The 14,677-nt window shown below is 35.3% G+C and overlaps 2 protein-coding genes across 4 annotated transcripts; both read left to right on the top strand.

Moving 5' to 3' along the window:
• The first annotated feature begins 2,570 nt into the window (after nt 1-2,570).
• LOC108213234 (uncharacterized) lies at nt 2,571-7,300 on the top strand. 3 transcript variants are annotated; one of them, XM_064093682.1, is made up of 3 exons: nt 2,571-2,832; nt 2,944-3,118; nt 6,949-7,300. In XM_064093682.1, the coding sequence occupies exons 1-2, from the start codon at nt 2,693-2,695 to the stop codon at nt 3,083-3,085; spliced, it is 282 nt and encodes a 93-aa protein (XP_063949752.1). In that variant the 5' UTR covers nt 2,571-2,692; the 3' UTR covers nt 3,086-3,118; nt 6,949-7,300. The 3 variants fall into 3 exon arrangements, with proteins under 3 accessions (XP_063949752.1, XP_017240496.1, XP_017240502.1); XM_017385007.2 differs by having other exon boundaries at nt 2,573-2,832; nt 2,944-3,087; XM_017385013.2 differs by having other exon boundaries at nt 2,577-2,832; nt 2,944-3,053.
• A 3,778-nt stretch (nt 7,301-11,078) lies between these two features.
• LOC108192811 (zinc finger protein KNUCKLES) lies at nt 11,079-11,561 on the top strand. Its single transcript, XM_017359307.2, has one exon. The coding sequence runs from the start codon at nt 11,079-11,081 to the stop codon at nt 11,559-11,561; it is 483 nt and encodes a 160-aa protein (XP_017214796.1).
• Nucleotides 11,562-14,677: the final 3,116 nt, after the last annotated feature.

Consider the following 14,677-nt stretch of genomic DNA (forward strand, 5'->3'; position numbering starts at 1 on the left):
CGAAATTTGCCAACTAGCAAAAACCAAAAAAATTAAGCAGCGTCATCCCTAAACAACACTTTCAGCACCCTGCACTCAAGTGTTATGTTTTTTTTTTTGAAAAATTCTAAAATGGTTTCCTTGTAAAAAAAAACAAAACTCACTCATGCCACACAGGTTTGTCCCCCAATGTTTCATGTCTCATTTTGGTCCTAATATAATTCATATTTTCAGTCTCATTCTCATCTTTATCGAAAGATTGTTCCACCGTTACATTAAAACTTCCATTACTAACATCCATGTTAGTTAGATTACCGTCTCTTGAGGGATCAATCAACCCTTCCTTCAACATTCCTTTCTTGTCCTTTATTTCTTCGAGTTCTTCATCTGTATCACTCTCTCCTTTACTCTGATCACTCTCAGTGTACTCTTCTTCCTCATAATCAGGATTCTCTATTTCAATACCATCGTCTATAAAATTCATTACATCCACAATGTTTGTTCCCTTCTCCTCAGCACAATGATCCACATATATTTCTATCATACAAGCAGTCTTACCATCCTCCCTAATTTTATTTAGACACTCATCATTCCAAATTAACTTAAAATCATCTTTACTACGACCTGATGGTTTCTTATAGTACAGCTTCAATCCATCACCATAACCAGCTTCTCGTAAATATTCAAGACAAGAATTGATTGTAAGTACAGTCAAATCAACATCATAAAGGATATCAACTATACCTCCTTTGTAGTAATATATTCCTTGTTTAGTTTAAAATTTGCCTCTGTGATATATCTCCAATCTCAGGTCATTCATTTTTTTTTTTTTTTGAAAATGAGAATAAATCTCACAAATATGAGCCGGCAATTCACCGTGATAATTCTTTCATTCAAGAAAGCTTATTATCTAACCGTCGGACATGCAAGATGACCGGGGAAATTTAGACAATAAAACTTTAATGTCCGAAAAGAAAAATCCGTCTTCTTCCAAGAATCCTGAAAAATAAAACAAAGGAAACAAGAAAAATATAAGTCAATATATAACAAATTAAATATATTATAAAAGTAAAAAATATATCCAATAATTAATTATTAATAAAATCACGTGTATATGCATGTGGTGTTTAAAATATGCACACAATTATGATAACTCATAATTGAGACAATTAAACTCTTAATTAAGGCACAATTAATAAAATATTAACGCCCTTAATTAAGACACAATTAACACCCTCAATTATGAGGCACACTTTACGCCCTCAATTATGAGGCACCATTAACGCCCTCAATTATGAGGCACAAATAAAGCCCTCAATTAAGAGGCACAAATAACGCCATCAATTATGAGGCACAATTAACGCATCAATTAGCGCCTTCCTTTCTGAAACCGAATCCTATACTGACCGTGCTGCAACCCTCGGCCACCACTGCTACCACCGCCACGTTATCTTTTCCGCACACGACCGCCAAAAAGACGCTACCACCGCCACACTATCTCTTCCGCACACGACCGCCAAGAGAGGACGATGACCACCCGAAATATATCCATCTCCATGTAAATACATGTTCCATGTCAGTTTATTTTATTTCGTAGTCCAAACCACCCAAGAACACCAAAAATCAAAAAACACCCAGATGAAGAAACCAACGAATCCCCAATGGAACGAACTGGATCCCTTCATCTTGTCCAAAATATTTTCTCATCTGAACCTCGAAAACCAGCTTCGTGGCCCTCCATTCGTGTGTCATTCGGTGGCTCTCCGCCTCACTACACACTGTTTTCAACCACCCGAATCTTGATCTTCGCTCATTACAAAGCCTCGACGATGATGATCAGTAACAACTCACAAGATACACTCACCTTATCAAACTAGCCATCAAGCACAAAAATCACATGGGAATAGATCAGGAAGGGGGTGTGTATGTCCCGAAAGAATACAAAATCTGGGAAAAAAAGAACGAGAGAAAGGAGAGATTGAGAGAGAGAGGGCTCTAACATCAACTCATCATTATATATTCTCTACCTGCACTTTGGATTAGTTTCGATTAGGATCATTCATTATATCTACATACTTGACACAATAAGTAATCGAAACTGAATAAAAGATATAGTAATTGATAATTAAGAATATAAAATAATAAGGTTTATCTTGTGACCTAGCTATGAAACAGTCGATGCGTCTCAGTGATTGTTGTTTTTGTCTCAGAGAGAAGAGGGTTTTGGGATTAAAGCATCTGGGAGTTGAAGGGTTTTGTTCATTTTTTTTGTTTTATGTATATTTTGTTTGATTGTGTGTTATATTGATCAGTCACTTTTTTTTTTTATTTTTATTACTCAGCTGCCACCTCATCTGACATGTAGGACACTTTAACACGTGGAAGATTATACTTAACGTCTTTTGATTACTTTTAACAAATTGGTTAGTTACTAATAACAAAATTAGTAGAATTCTAGTTTTCAAAAATTTTATTATTCAGTGCTAGATTTCTAAAAAAGGTAATAATAGAGGGACAAAAAAATTCATTTTCTCAAAAATCAAATTTGAGAAATTTAAATGAATTCGGATACGAGTTACCCAAGTCCCAAGCATTGATAGCCCGGTCTGAACAACCCGAGCAGCACCTATTCTGTTAAACCCCTAACAAAACCCTCACTTGCTCGCATCTCCATTTCTGTTTATCAACATCAACACAAATAACTTGATTAGCAATGGCATGGCGTGGATCACTCTCTAGAACCCTCATCTCGACGGCCAGATCCTCCATTTCTCGTCCCTCACCGCCGCTCCCTCGTCTCCGGCCTCCATCGCTCGCCTCTCCTCGCCTCCGCCACTCCTTTACAAACCCTAGGTCCTTTTCATTCTCACATATTCTTTTCTTTTTCTGTTTTAACTAAGCAGCTGCGTGATAATGTGTTTGTATGTTGACATTTTAAAATTGTCTCTGAATGTGTTTGATTAGGAATTTGGGTGAAATTGGATGCTCTCAATTGCTGTTACCTATGCTTGCCGGAACTCGACTCACTTCGCATCTTAATGCTAATGTTCGGGCTTTTTGCGAGTTGACTCACGGTACCTTCTGCCGTTCTTGTCAAGATCGCTAATAGTTGAGTCTTACATGATTCACATGATAATTAGTAATTACTCATTTTTCCCTAATTACATGTTGGATTCTATGCTCGTTAAATTGTATATTTGTTGCGTGTGGAATGGCCTTTTATGAGTGAAGGAGTGATCCAAGTACTTGTTTACATGTGAAAAATGTGGTTGAACACAAAGAATCAGGGTCTACATTATATATATTTTAATTGATTTCTGCTCGTGATATCAAATCTGTTTGATAAATTGATACTGGCTGAGTGTGTTAACTGGTGTTTAGTTAGGAGTGAACTTTAGAAAGTAGGGTCCAGGTTCCTGGCATACGTATGCCAGGGATCTGTTAACCAACATACAGTTTTCTGACCGTTGGATGCATATCCAGCGGCCAGGATTATAACAAAAGTTTAATATATTCAGCGTTTTTTAACCGCTGGACGGGGTCGACGGGAAAATGACCCCGTCCAGCAGTTAAAAAAGTGCTGGACAGACCTCGTCCAGCGCTTAAAAGGTTATAATCCTGGTCGTTGGATATTCATCCAACGGCATGCCAGGGACCTGGACCCTAGAAAGTAATCGTTGGTTTGTAAAAATTGGTTGATGAGAAAGAAATGTAATGGAGGTTTAATTTCTAAGATAATATTTGTTTGTGAACTTTAACTAAAGGAGCCTGACATGAACATATTTTTGGTTTTTTATTTGTGCACGTGGCATATCAATTTTTTTTCTGTGTACTTGGCATATCAATAGAGCTAAGTATGTTATTACTAAAGTTCCATATGTGTACTTAAATAGAGTCATGCAACATTGTTGGAGCAGGATTAGTCTTATCACTTGGTAGCACCATATAACTGCTTAGACACTTTCATGTTCATATTTATTTCGTGAGAAGGTTATAAACCTTATTCGAATTAGCTGTCATTAGAGAGTTTATATTTCCTACCTGTTTTCGGAAAATCGGATGAATCTTTCTCATATATAGGTCGAATACATATTTTTTGCTAAGTTTTTATATAGGTGTGAAGCTTTTATTACTCTGTTGTTGATTCAGTTCTCTGTTTCATCTTATAGTTACTTCTTCGCAACACAAGTCACATCTTAGCTCATAAGTATAATGAAATGTTTGACAGTCTTCAAGAGGGAAGCTTTGTCACTATTGGTATTAAGTCTTAAAGTGTAACTGGCCCTCTCTGGTTGATATTATTAGAGTAATGAGGATATTTTAAATTAATTGTGAGGGTGCTTACAAACTAATAGAATCACTTAATTATTTTATATTACAGATTAGCATCATTTATGAATAATTTACACATCGATGCCTGGACAAGAACACAGATGAGATGAAGGTGCGACGATTGAAATCAGGGGAATCATGTGGGTGTGATATAGCATATATTTTGAGGTTATATATGACAAATTATAACGTCAAAAATAAGCACACTGCAAATTGAACCTAAAATATCCACTTTAAAAGGTGAGATATTCATGGCATTGTGTTTCCTAGGTTTCTTGAGTTCTATAGGAACATTAATAATAGGACTTGTAAATGTAAGGGGTAACTTGACAAAAATTTCATTCTTCATTTCTTCCAAGTGGGCTTTAATATTTTATATAACCCAGTTTAGTTTGCATGTGGACTTTAAAATGATGTGTAAATGGTTTATTTTAGCTTATTGTTCACACTAGTTTCACTTTTCTTTCTTCATCATGTTGTAGTCAAGGGGTACTACTGATACTCCGAATGTTGCTTGACTTTAGCTGTGATAATTATTATTTGAACATTATTTTAAATCTGTAACCGACCACCCCTGCTGTATATAACCTCACGCGGGCAACCACGTAAACACCTTCAGTCGAATCGGCACAATCCCTGCTATAGGAACACTAATAATAGGACTTGAAAATGTAAAGGGTAACTTGACGAAAATTTCATTCTTCATTTCTTCCAAGTGGGCTTTAATATTTTATATAACCCGGTTTAGTTTGTATGTGGACTTTGAAATGATGTGTTAATGGTTTATTTTAGCTTATTGTTCACACTAGTTTCACTTTTCTTTCTTATGTCATAATTATTACTTGAACATTATGTTAACCTCATGCGGGGAACCTCGTAAACACCTTAAGTCGAATCGGCACAAACTCCCCTCCTTGGGGTGCCCAACTACTTTCTAGTCACTAGATGTGTTGTCAAGGATGAATGTTTTATTTTTTTTGCTAAATTTTTTAAATTTGATTTCTTTAAAAAAATTGTGAAGAAAGGCTTGTTTGTTTGCTGGTGTGCGATCAGCCTCTAAGGAAAATTAGAAATGACGATATTAAAGTGTTGATTCATATACTATGACTTTATATTTCTACCTGATTTTGTTCTCAGATTTAAACAAATTTTAGAACAATTCCATTGCTCATGCTAAAATAGCTTAGCTATTTCTATATATTGAAATAAGATGACGATATTAAAGTACTTATTCATATACTACTCTGATTTTATATTTACACTTGATTTTATTCTCAGATTTGAACAGGTCTTAGAACAATTCCCTTGCTTGTGCTAAAATAGCTAAACTATTTCTATATACGGGCTGGCTAACCTTTGCCCCGAGGGCACAGGTTAATGTGTATTATATCATCTATATTTTTTAATATTATTAAAATAATAAAAAATCATAAATTTATTATTAAATATCAAATTGGCTGATTTTAGTTAGAAAATTAGCCTTCTAATTTTTGGGATTATTTGTAGGATGAAATCAATTAATATTTTTTATACAAATACTTCTTATTTTTCTAGTTACAAAAAAAATGCAAGGATTGGTTATAAATTATTATATTAAAATAAATCTTTTATTCTGCATGCTTTTTTGTCAAAATAATTAAAACTAAATGTGGTTGTTAAAAAAAATAAAAAGTAAAAAAGTAAACATAAAAGTGTTGAAAGGTGATAAAAAAGAGAAGAATTAATAGAATTGGACAAACCGACAAAGTGAAAAGTAACAAGTATTATTCATCTATATGAGCTGTCAACAACAACTAATGTGTACTAAATACACATTAACGGGCACATGTTAGCCAGCCCGTTTTATATATTGAAACCGAGAATTAAAATTTAAGTTAATGCTAATTGTAAATCAACTATGGCTATCAATATATCTAATTTAGAACTCATGGATCATAATCTATAGCATAGACATTTGCCTTTGTTTTCCCAGTTAGATGCTTAGATGTAACGAGTAGTTATGGCTATAGTTTGATCTATACTTAGAACTAATAGTCCATTTTTGTTATTTTCCGGTCAATTATAGCTATGCATTGGATAATTCATTTTGCAAAGCTAGTGATATTTTATCTTGTAAAAATCGGAACCAGATATTACTCAGTGATGTTGTTGAATTTAAAATATGAGAACTCCTGTACTCGTCCTCGATTATCTGGTCCTGCTCCGGACATGGTTACACTCGGTTCAGCTGGTCCTTAATCGCCGAGTATTCTGAGTACTGCTCCGTGTTAACCGATTTTATCAACACATTAATTAGATACCGTAATAAATATGGCTCCTTAGTTCCTCATGTGGCGCTCTTGATTCTTGTTGTAATTGTGATAACTATAGTGTGTCATGTTCTGAAACTATCTTCATAGAACTTTTCTTATTGAGTCTGCAATCTTAATGTATTTACTATAAATCAGAATTAGGAATGCTGTTGGTTCGGGCTTGGTAGGGACTCTAAATTATGTAGATTTGAACTGGTTCTGTATTTAACTCTCATAAATTAAAATAATTGAGTGTACCATCACTTTACTTCTATTAAACTAGGACTTGTTAATAAGTCTTTTTCACGCCTACCATTGTTAACTGACATCGTTATAAATTATGCAGGCACTTGAGACTGCCAATTTGATAACAGCAACTGGATTCTTTGATCCTTGGTATGATTACAGCAAGTAGGCGTCTCATGTGGAGCTTGGTTTTCTTAAGATCTAAACAATTCATAAGAATATACTGTTATTTTACTGATCAGTGGTAGCACCTTTCCAAAATAGTTAAGATGCTTGCACTCTTTAAACCATGATAGTGGTTTATCATTTACTTGAGTTGAAGTTGATGTCTTTAAATAAATTTTTAGTTGGTCCTTCTGGACCATTTCATAATTGCAGAAGAATATTTCCAACTGTATCGAGGAAGCATTGCTTTGTCATGCAATTATATATATTATCACTTTTGACTTTAACCGAAGTCTGTTAAGTTGTACAAGTCAGTTTCTAGTCAGATTACACGTGATAAAAATACCCATTTAATTTAAATCTGAATCATTTGTAAAAAGTTTTAACTATCATCTTCATCACTTCTCGTATATTCAAAGCCTATACACACACACACACACACAAAGATATATATCATCTTTGCCACCTGTCACAACCTCTACTTAAACTCACCCAAGTCGCTAATTCAATTGGTGGATTTTGGTGTGTTTGCATCATCTGTTGAAGAGCTGAATTATGTTTCTTCGATGGTGCTATTTTGTCAATGCTAACCTTGTATTAATTCTCAAACCCATATGTTTATCATTTTGACATATACTTACTTTTGTCAATGCTAACCTTGTATTAATTCTCAAACCCATATGTTTATCATTTTGACATATACTTACTTTTCCCAATATTTACTCTTTGTTTCTTGTTTTTTATCTCTCTTTATGTGTGCATGTATATGTAATAAAGGATTGTGATATAAAGAGATAGAGATTGTGATTTGGATGGTTATTTCTCCGATCCTCAAATATTAGCCTAAACAAGATAATTTAGGAATGGAAGGTGAAATTTTTTAGTAATGGATAGTTAGTAACTTAGTATGTTGGAGGTTGAAGAGTTGGAAAAAATGGGTTGTAGAAGAGTCAGGTCAGATACATTCTTCTGAAAAGTACCATCCACTATTTAACAGTATTACAGTCACTGACCTGATTGAAAGTTTTAAATACTATGATGATTTGATTGTAAGTTTTTTCAGTTGAGTGATTCACTTTTAAGTTATAGATGAGTTGAGTGATCAAATAGCCATTTAATCAATTGAAAATTTGAAGTCTCTTCTAAGTTGCACCTTTCTGTATATCTAGTTCATGCAAAACCTACTTTTAGAAGTTAAAACTATTGTTCTTTTCGAAGACAGATTTTTAATTTTCCTCGACAAAATCATTGATTATTGCAATAATTGTTGGTTGGATGCCTTAAGTAGAGGGACCAGCACAATTTTCTTCCTGGGCCTAATGGTGCACTGGTTCAGCTTGGTGGGGCGTAACAATAGCTTATAGCTACAACACTCCAATAAATCTTGTGCTCAAGTGCATGTCAATTCTGTTCTGAGGTTCACATATGTAATGTATGTGCATGATTGGAACTGGCTGTCATGGCCCGACTAATGAAGTAGAATCATAAGCTATCCAACAGATCAAATGTTGGCTCCGATGCCAGGTTAATAATCCTGGATGGAATTACTGATGTGGGGGTACCGGGATCCCTCGCGACACTGGAAGGTTGCGTGTTGGGGACCTCCTGCAAATGGCAAAGGTCCTTGTGTGAATAAGATCGTCGAAACACGGTCCCAGAGGGAAAAGTTGGTTGAACACAAGTAGTTGGAACTTTTTCATAATAAACTTGTGTGCTGGATGCAATTCACCAGGGCCATTCAGAAGTTGTAGTGATGTATTATGATTCTCTGACATTGAACTCCTTCAAAGTGTTTGGAACTGATGATAATCACTCCAGCACTTAGAGAATTCAGCAAATTGACTAGATATATCTCTATCAGGCAATGAGATGAGTGCATTAAAAGTAGCCAAGCAGTTCTTGTTGATGGCTTCTTTAGGATTATTCTGGCAGATGTTCTATTATATTTCCACTAGAATATTTTGCATCATCAATCTTATCATTTGGAACACCATTATCCTATTACCTTTTCTACTTTTTTGTTTTTTCAACTATAATAAGTGCTGCTTTTTTTAATTTTTTTCCCACTTTCTGACGAATATATTTCTCCTCATTATTCTGCAACAATGTCGCATATAAATTTTGAGATGAATGAGAATTAAACTCAAAGTCATGTGACGACAAACAATAAATTCTCAGAATAACTCCTTCAAAAACTTAAAGGGTTAAATGGTGTTTTGGTCACTCAATTGACCGAAAACTTGCAATTGGGTCATCCTGAACGGAGTGTAACGGCCAGTGACCTGAATGAAAACTTTTAAGAGTATAACGATGTGATTGAAAATTTTTTGAGTTGAATGACCCAATTGCAAGTTTCGGGTCAGTTGAGTGATCAAAACGTCATTTAACCCAAAACTTAAATTTCTTCACACATGATAATTAACATGATTATTTTCATTACAGGAAACTAATCTTGTATCTTAAAAAGCCAAAATAGAAAAGCAATATATCGAATTCAAAAATAATACAGACTTTACATTTTCAATACTTTGAGTGCTCTGCTCTCTTCAGAGTATATATTAGGCTTTACCTCACCAACACATTTGGCGTTATGCTGCACAGACAAATAATGTGGGGTTAATCAGCAAAGTAGCAGATCTAAATTTACACAGGCCTAGGTGATATGCTTGTTCCCAATCTTTACAAGTATCTGAACCTTCTGGTAATTTTGTATTTTATGAAAAGAGTAAAAACTTGCTGATTCATTTATATGCATACTATTCTTATCCATACTACACTAGACTCAAAAGATACAGTATGTTAGTGGAAAAACTATAACCCTGCCAATTCTACATATACTGCATATTTGTATATTTTTATTCAAAATAAAGCGTGCCGACTATCCATACTCTTGTACGAGTGTCGATCATCAACACACGTATTCGAGATAAAATTACAAGTTCGAAAATCGGCTTCTAACACAAGGACTCAGAAATGCAATGAACAGTTGGACCTGAAACATGATACAAAGAAAGTTAAAAGCTGCTCTTAATGCATTTCTACTATGCATACACACTGCCCACTACTGCATGTAGTCCTAGCATGAAGACACCCACATAGATACGCTTGTTCATAAGAAACACCACACAAAATTGGTAAGATCTCCCACACCCTTGTGCTTTTTCTAACTTGTATCACCATCATTTCCTATTCTCATACCCTACCATGTATCTCCTAATGTCACATTACATTTCTGCCACCACTCACTTCCACATCTAGCTTCTGCATTCAAGCTTACCTTTCACTCACTCAACTAAAGGACCCGACAAGCCCCGCGGTGTGACCTGATATAGATTCGATACTTGCCAAAACTATATTTTCCCCATGTTTCATTACTTGCAAAAGCTATATTTGTAACATTCATTCTTTTTTTTCTCTGTTTTTTTTAGTCACAATTCAGGAAGTTATTTGTACTTTTCGACAAGTGGGCTTCCAAAGAACATGCAGCATCCATGATTCTGTTACAGAAATTGTTTTCCAGCAAATTCGACGATTAAGAATAACATCAGAGAACCAAGGCATGATACTTAATTGAGGCTAGCTAGATGAGTGTAAGTAATATTAGTGGGAACTGCATATATGGCAGGCAATGAACATATGTAATGAGATTTGATTTGACTATAGGTGGAACTATTATAAGATGTCAATCCTTCAATTTTGGGTTCAGTCCAAAATAGTAAAGCATGTAAAGCTGGTGTGACTTGAGGTGAGAAAGTAAAAAGATGGGAACTAGAAGTGGAGAATCTCAAACATAAAATGAATAACAGTAGAGGATCATCAAAGTTGTCCCCCTAGAATACCAAGCATCAGTTGGTAGGACCATGAAAGAAATGGGATAAAATTAAAAATGACTAATCAATTTCTTCCTATTGTGATGTCTTCTTGTCACTTACTATCATCCTGCTTGACCCAAAAAGCATTTAAGAACCAATCTAGACACTTGATATTACCTCTCCATTCATACCATCTTCCTTCTACTTCTTGTTGTCAAAACACTTGCAGAATAACCAACAAGCAGCAAGTAATATGGAAAGCGGCAAAGAGGTTCATGATCAGCATGCACCGAGAGAGTGGCTGAAGTTGAGCCTAGGTGGGGATCTATGTTCATCGGTTGAAGATTCTGACTCGTCAAGACGCACTTCTGCCAAGATTTATTCATGTAACTTTTGCATGAGGAAATTCTACAGTTCACAAGCACTAGGAGGCCATCAGAATGCACATAAGAGGGAGAGGGGTGCAGCTAGAAGAAATAAGTCCTGGAATATGGCAACGCTTATAGCTTTGCCCATGAATGCGGGAGTAATAAGATCACTTGGGGTACAGGCTCACTCGCTTGTACAGAAACCTAGCAGGGAGGGGATACCAGTATCAGCTAGATCTAGTGAACCCATGGCAGATTGTGGTATGGCATGGTTACCTTTCACTATGGACGGAACTAATATGTGGCCAGGAAGTTTTTACTTGGATAAGAAACAACCAGAGGACCTCGACTTGAACCTCAAGTTGTAATAGAATAACTAGCCTCTCCAACTAAGGAAATCTTGCCTCTAGTCTTCTGTTATGAGTTTGTACTGATCTGTTAGTTAATTACTCGCTAACTTAGAGGTGTACGCACAACTCTGAGAAGTCAAAAACTAAAGTATAGACCTTCTGGGGCCTAATTAATGTTTAAGCAGCATGAGGAGTCCTCTTTCTCTGCTTAGTGCTGTATAACGACTTTTAAGTCCCTTTTGATTTCAGTCCCTTAGTCTCAGGAACAATCCTTATTAGCCACGTACGTAAATATTTGTTTTTGGATGTGTTCCTGATCTGAATTAATGTAGTGCTTATACTTATATTACTTTCCAGGAGCCTCTTGATGATTGTTTGTACATATACATACCTATACATGTATAATCCTGAACCAGTCCCCCTCCCTCGATCTGCAAATAAATTGTTCATCAGCCTGACTTAGTATTTACTGATATGGACAGACATGAACTACAGAAATTATGGGTCTTCTACCTTATTTCACAGGTGATGAGTGATGACCACACTTTCTTTTATCTGGCAAGTAGCCATACGCTTACTTTTGATTGCAATTAACAAAACGTTTGAACCAAGCATAGCCATTTAATCCAGCCAGGGGCATACCAGAACGACATTTCTACTTAAAAGTGTGATCAATTATCTTTCACTAATTCCACTTAGAGCCATACTTAGTTATCCTCTTTCTGCTTTACAACAGAAAATAAAGCAGCATAAATCATGGTGTCTTTTCTTTTAAATAAGACTTCCTATTCCTGGAGATGATGCAGCATAGCAGTGCAAGGATGCGTGATCAGTACTTAAAAGGGCATCTTAACAAATATGTAGTATGACTAACACCTAACCAAAATTTCCCATTGACTTAAGCCTTTGAGGGACATCACACTACAGCTGAAAAAGTTATATCCACTTCATCCACCTTAGAAAACAGTTCTATGGTTTCAGATTCGAATCTTCAAGCATAATCTCTTCCAAAAAGATCAGTTCTATCTCCATTTCTTTTTACCAAGAAAATCAAGATACTTTTAACTTTGAACTTAAGTATCAGGATGTACTTGATTTTAATAGTATTTTTGTGCTATGATGTTGCTTTGCTTTATATGACTCCCATATCTGGTACAGACCTCTGGATATTCATAGATTTTAATGCCATGCCCTTAAATTTGTAAGAGATCAACTTGAGATTCTACCTCTTTCATTTTGCACTTTGTATTATATGACAGCAGTATAAACATATAACTTTGAGTGTAACGGTGGCGCATAGAAGTATTTGTTAGGGAGCATGAAGTTACAAATGTGTAGTCAACAGGAACAATGTTGTTCCACCACAAGTAGGAGAATAATTGGTCATTATTAGGAGCTTCTGGAGCTCTACCATTTACTTTAGACCAGCTTCACTATCGAAATACCACCAGGGAAGTTTGAGGAAAGAACCCCATCTAAAATTAGGTAGTTAGAACAACTAAAGTGTCACAATACATGCACTAAGCAACAAATCTCTTAAGGTAATTATATAGTTGTCGAAAGGAAACAGTTTATCATATTAGAATGAAAGAACACTTGCACAGTGGACTTACAAAAGACAGAGCTTGGCTTCTCCCAGTAACTTCTCTGATAACAATAAAATTCTTAAAATGCAATGCAACTACGCAAGCAAGATCTCCTCAATCGTATAAGAAGCCAATAAACTAGCAGCTGTATGAAAAAACAGGATGCAGTGATCACAAAATATAGAATCAGAGTACAAAACTATACATATTAGTATTTCTATTTAAGTTTTGACAACAACTTAAATTTCTGGAATTGATTGTGAATTCAAACATAATGATTTGGTTCATTAGCAACGGCTAGGTGAATACCCCGCACCTCTTCTTCAACAAGCGTGATGGTTTGAGAATAGAACAATGACTCCACTTTAACTGATACTTCCTCTGTCCCATTTTAGTCCCATTTTAGTTGTCATATTTGGTTTTGTGTCAGTCAAATTGACCAAAATTTGACTGAAATTTATTAATATTTTATAAATTGAAAAAATAAAAAAAATATACCATCGGAAATAACTTTTAATCTACTTTAAGATGTCATTTTCAGTTTTTTTAAATAAGGAAAGAGTGACTTGTAATCTTTGGTCAAAAACTAATAAATTTGACCAACAAAAAAGGAAATGTGACAACTAAAATGGGATGGAGAGAATATTTGAAACTTTGACACAGACAATTAAAATGGGACAGATACCACACAATGTTCGGATGTGATGTGTTATCTTTTATTATCCCGGAACACGATGACTAATAAGTAGGTCATAAGATAACTTTTTTAAACAAAAATGTAACTTAAGACCATAAATCGTCGATTTCGCAAGCATGATAGTTAATTGGTCAAATTGCTAAATAACAAAATTATGCACACAAAATACCTGGTACAATTCCTACATTCTAACAGGAGATATGACATTAGATAAGAATGATTGGCGACGGCGTATTATGGTAGTTGAGATTCGGTTTAGTGGCTTACAGGGGTTTTGAGTGTTATGGTGTTATGCTTTTAGGACAAGGCTCAGGTGCAACGGCTCAGATCATTCATGAACAGATGCATTGCCGATAGAGGTGAGTCCATGTGTTAGAAATCATGGGACAAGGTACACTCTACTTATATTTCACACAAAACTTTGTCTTGCACTAAGCCGGGGGTCTCACGGAAACAGCCTCCTTATTCTAAATGAGTAGGGACATGATCTGCGTACATTTTACCCTCCCCAGACCCTGCTCTAAGCGGGTTATATTGGGTTTGTTTGGTTTGATTTGATTTGGTTTGCTGCAGTAATTCCATCCTGTGGAAATGCTTCACGAATTACGCTTCCGGATAACTAGCGCGGCAACTAGTGAAAATGCTGAAACTTGGGAGGAAAAAGTAAAAAAGTAGAAGAGTTCCCAAAGAAAAGGAAATAAGGAGGGATGTGAAAACCGGCAAATTTTCACGCGTAGTAACAGTTTTATCGGAAAGTGGCAAGAGCATCTCCAACCGTACAAAATCAGTGAGTTGGTATAGCAAAAACAAAAAATATAACCAACCTCTTGAAAAAATCACATTCCAATCAT

Source organism: Daucus carota, chromosome 1 (genome assembly GCF_001625215.2).
Source record: "Daucus carota subsp. sativus chromosome 1, DH1 v3.0, whole genome shotgun sequence".
Taxonomy (NCBI): Eukaryota; Viridiplantae; Streptophyta; class Magnoliopsida; order Apiales; family Apiaceae; genus Daucus; species Daucus carota.